The sequence below is a fragment of the Epinephelus lanceolatus genome, chromosome 21, assembly GCF_041903045.1.
Source record: "Epinephelus lanceolatus isolate andai-2023 chromosome 21, ASM4190304v1, whole genome shotgun sequence".
Classification (NCBI taxonomy): domain Eukaryota; kingdom Metazoa; phylum Chordata; class Actinopteri; order Perciformes; family Serranidae; genus Epinephelus; species Epinephelus lanceolatus.
The window spans coordinates 1,625,001-1,630,000 of record NC_135754.1 but is presented as its reverse complement, the minus strand read 5'-3'; the positions used below and the strand labels follow the sequence as shown (position 1 = coordinate 1,630,000).

At 43.7% G+C, this 5,000-nt stretch overlaps 1 protein-coding gene across 2 annotated transcripts in view; it reads left to right on the top strand.

Annotated features, from left to right (window-relative positions):
* fasn (fatty acid synthase) overlaps positions 1-5,000 on the top strand; it is a 104,967-nt gene that overhangs the window by 6,127 nt on the left and 93,840 nt on the right. For both annotated transcript variants that reach the window (XM_033612145.2, XM_078163409.1), the window contains one exon: positions 712-847. In XM_033612145.2, the coding sequence (XP_033468036.2) occupies positions 721-847 (127 nt within the window). In that variant the 5' untranslated portion in view covers positions 712-720. The remainder of the gene's footprint in view (positions 1-711; positions 848-5,000) is intronic.

The window sequence follows — 5,000 nt, the reverse complement described above, 5'->3', positions numbered from 1 at the left end:
GCTTTCATGCATTCTCAGAGTGACTCCTCATTCCCAAACCTGCCAGTCAACACCAACACACATTACATTCATACTTCAATTCTCCAATATGTTTCGTGTATTAATACGACTGAATTACCGCCACAGTTACATCCACTAACTGCTATTACTCACTACTACTACTAACAGCAGAATGTTACCAGAAGAAACTTAGGGTCTTTTTTGCAACTTCAGTAAAGATATGGTGATGTTCATAATAACCTCAGTAATATCTGCTGTGTTATGTTGGACACACAGTTCAGCTCACTTACCGGAGAAGCTCCAGTCTTTGTCTTTGCTGTCTGTGGCAGTCTTCGCTATAACTCGTGACATGGAACTAATCAGATAGTGCTGAGGGCGACTGGTGACTGACAGAAGACAGAGGGGCCAAAGTTGCGCCTTTTTCAATTCATTTATTATAATGGCATTGCTGCGGTAGTGTCAAGTGACTGCAGTCCTGCAATGATGTGGTTATTGTTACAGCCCTAGCTGCAGAGGTTTAACCAAGGCCTAGTTGAGTTGAGGACTTGGATCAGCTGATGTTGTATTGATGACGTTCATCACAGTATGTGTAAAATGTGTACTGCTCTTCTTGTTGACGCATCTCTCTCTCTCTTCTCTCTCTCTCTCTCTCTCTCTCTCTCTCTCTCTCTCTCTCTCTCTCTCTCTCTCTCTCTCTCTCTCTGTTCACAGTAATTCAGCATGGATGACATAGTTATAGCAGGAATATCGGGCCGTTTGCCCGAGTCCAACAATCTGGAGGAATTCTGGGAAAACCTCATTAATGGTGTGGACATGGTGACAGAGGATGACCGGCGGTGGACACCAGGTAAAACCCTCATAAATCTGATTGATTGTTTGTGGTCAGAATGCATTTCTGTGCGCCATGAAACAAAGACTGGCAGATTTGATTGATTGAGGTTTTTTTTTTTTGTTTTTTTACAACTACTTGCTTGTGTGGGACCCACAAATTTGCAGGATTTATTTATTTATTTATTTATTTATTTATTTATTTTTTGGTGTTGTATAACGAGGGAGCGAGTCCACCAGTGTAGGCCAATGTGTGTGTGAGAGGGGAAAGTCCGGGAGTGAGCAATTAGTTAACTGCCAGGATAGCGTCATCTACACTCATCAGTAAGCTCATTCAAGATGAACTGTGCCTCGCCTGGAAAGTGGACGAGATCAGGCGGCTGCCGAAGGAGGTGGTGACAACAAGCTGTGGTCAAGTTGGAGGCTGAATCCAAATGTCCAACCTCTGGACTTGCAGACTGAGCCCTTGTGGACTTCAGTTGTATGCAGTGTGACGTATTTACTGTCATCACATAAAGTGTGTGAGGCCAGAGACTACAAGCAGCTGATAGACATCCCTCGAGACCGTTTTACTTGTTGCTGCGGAAAACTTCACCTATTGCTGCTGTCATATTTATATACACTAATCACTGATCAGCCAAAACATTAAAACCACTGACAGGTGATGTGAACAACATTGATCATCTTGTTACAATGCAATGTTCTGTTGGGAAACCTTGGGCTCTGATGGATGCCACCTGAAATGCTCCACCCAACTAAACACCAGTGCAGACCAGCACCCCAAGCGGACTCTCTGGAAGTCTGCAGAAAGTCTGCTTGAGGCCCTTCGTGGACTGAATGAATTATAGCTTTGGACAGCCCTCAGCCCTCCCAGACTTAGCGTTCGCAAAGTTAGCGAGTCTGCAAGTGGGGTGAAGACATTTGGATTCAGCCTGACAGTTTCCGGCAGCCTTAAGTCCGTACAGGAAGTCACAGAAACACGATACGACGATGATGTCCGATATGATGTCGATTTATTAAAATATTATCAGACTCGTATATCAGTTTGTTCTCAGTCTCTAATTGTTTTAATAATGATTATGGTTAATTTATTAAAATGCTTTACAGGCTTTTTGTAATTTATGTGGTTCAACCTCCATTTTACATGAATTCTCATGTAAATCAGCATCATTCAGTTTGCTGCTGCAGAGCAGACCTGTAGTACCCCCCACAAGACCCCTCAAGGGACGCGGTCGTAAGCCTTCTCCAGGTCCACAAAGCACATGTAGACTGGATAGGCAAACTCCCACGCCCCCTCCAGCAGCCTTGCAAGGGTAAAGAGCTGGTCCACTGTTCCACGACCAGGATGGAATCCGCATTGGAGGCTGAGCAGTGTGATACCCCGATAGTTGGAGCACACCCTCTGGTCCCCTTTTTTGAAGATGGGGACCACCACCCCGGTCTGCCACTCTGCAGGCACTGTACCCGACCTCCACACGACACTGAACAGGTGTGTCAGCCAAGACAGCCCAACAGTGCTCAGAACCTTCAGCATCTCAGGGCGAATCTCATCCACACCCGGCACCTTGCCACTGGGCAGCTTATTAACTACCTCAGTGACTTCCGCCAGGGATATGGGCGAGAGTTCCCCCGAGTCCTCAGGCTCTGCCTCGTTCTCAGTGTACGTGATGGCCAGGTTCAGGAGGTCCTCAAAGTGCTCCTTCCACTTCCTGACAATGTCCCCAGTTCGGGTCAGCAGTTTTCCCTCTCTGCTGAGCACAGCTTGAGACAAGCCCTGCTTTCCCTTCCTGAGTCGGTTAACGGTCTGCCAGAACTTCCTTGAGGCCACCAAAAGTCCTTCTCCATAGCCTCCCCGAACTCCTCCCACACCCGGGTTTTTGTTTCAGCGACCGCCACAGCTGCAGCCCTTCTGGCCAACCAGTACTTGTCTGCTGCTTCAGGAGACCCCTGGGCCAGCCAGACCCGAAAGGCCTCCTTCTTCAGCCTGATGGCCTCCCTCACCGCTGGTGTCCACCAGCGGGTTCTTCGGTTGCCGCCCCGACAGGCACCGACAACCTTCTGACCAAGACAACTTCTGTCAGTGAGCCATTCTGCAAACAAGGCAGGACAGTAATCTGGTGGTCTGTCTGTTGTCCATGTGTGATTTGAGGCTCTTCTAGTCAGTGTGTTATTGTCATTTTGTATTAGATGGCTGACCAGATAATTCGTGTGTGTGTGTGTGTGTGTGTGTGTGTATATATATATATATATATATATATATATATATATATATATATATATATATATATATATATATATATACAGTACAGGCCATTCAATGCGTTTTCTTTATTTTCATGACTATTTACATTGTAGATTCTCACTGAAGGCATCAAAACTATGAATGAACACATGTGGAGTTATGTACTTAACAAAAAAAGGTGAAATAACTGAAAACATGTTTTATATTCTAGTTTCTTCAAAATAGCCACCCTTTGCTCTGATTACTGCTTTGCACACTCTTGGCATTCTCTCCATGAGCTTCAAGAGGTAGTCACCTGAAATGGTTTCCACTTCACAGGTGTGCCTTATCAGGGTTAATTAGTGGAATTTTTTGCTTTATCAATGGGGTTGGGACCATCAGTTGTGTTGTGCAGAAGTCAGGTTAATACACAGCCGACAGCCCTATTGGACAACTGTTAAAATTCATATTATGGCAAGAACCAATCAGCTAACTAAAGAAAAACGAGTGGCCATCATTACTTTAAGAAATGAAGGTCAGTCAGTCCGGAAAATTGCAAAAACTTTAAATGTGTCCCCAAGTGGAGTCGCAAAAACCATCAAGCGCTACAACCAAACTGGCACACATGAGGACCGACCCAGGAAAGGAAGACCAAGAGTCACCTCTGCTTCTGAGGATAAGTTCATCCGAGTCACCAGCCTCAGAAATCGCAAGTTAACAGCAGCTCAGATCAGAGACCAGATGAATGCCACACAGAATTCTAGCAGCAGACCCATCTCTAGAACAACTGTTAAGAGGAGACTGCGCCAATCAGGCCTTCATGGTCAAATAGCTGCTAGGAAACCACTGCTAAGGAGAGGCAACAAGCAGAAGAGATTTGGGCCAAGAAACACAAGGAATGGACATTAGACTAGTGGAAATCTGTGCTTTGGTCTGATGAGTCCAAATTTGAGATCTTTGGTTCCAACCGCCGTGTCTTTGTGAGACGCAGAAAAGGTGAACGGATGGATTCCACATGCCTGGTTCCCACTGTGAAGCATGGAGAAGGAGGTGTGATGGTGTGGGGGTGTTTTGCTGGTGACACTGTTGGGGATTTATTCAAAATTGAAGGCACACTGAACCAGCATGGCTACCACAGCATCCTGCAGTGACATGCCATCCCATCCGGTTTGCGTTTAGTTGGACGATCATTTATTTTTCAACAGGACAATGACCCCAAACACACCTCCAGGCTGTGTAAGGACTATTTGACCAAGAAGGAGAGTGATGGAGTGCTGCGGCAGATGACCTGGCCTCCACAGTCACCGGACCTGAACCCAATCGAGATGGTTTGGGGTGAGCTGGACCGCAGAGTGAAGGCAAAGGGGCCAACAAGTGCTAAACACCTCTGGGAACTCCTTCAAGACTGTTGGAAAACCATTCAGGTGACTACCTCTTGAAGCTCATCGAGAGAATGCCAAGAGTGTGCAAAGCCGTAATCAGAGCAAAGGGTGGCTATTTTGAAGAAACTAGAATATAAAACATGTTTTCAGTTATTTCACCTTTTTTTGTCAAGTACATAACTCCACATGTGTTCATTCATAGTTTTGATGCCTTCAGTGAGAATCTACAATGTAAATAGTCATGAAAATAAAGAAAACGCATTGAATGAGAAGGTGTGTCCAAACCTTTGGCCTGTACTGTGTATATATGTATATATGTGTGTATATATATATATATATATATATATATATATATATATATATATATATATATATATATATATATATATATATATATATATGTATATATATATATATATATATATATGTATATATATATATATATATATATATATATATATATATATATATATATATGTATGTATGTATGTGTGTGTGTGTGTGTGTGTGTGTGTGTATATATATATATATATATATATATATATATATATATATATATGTGTGTATGT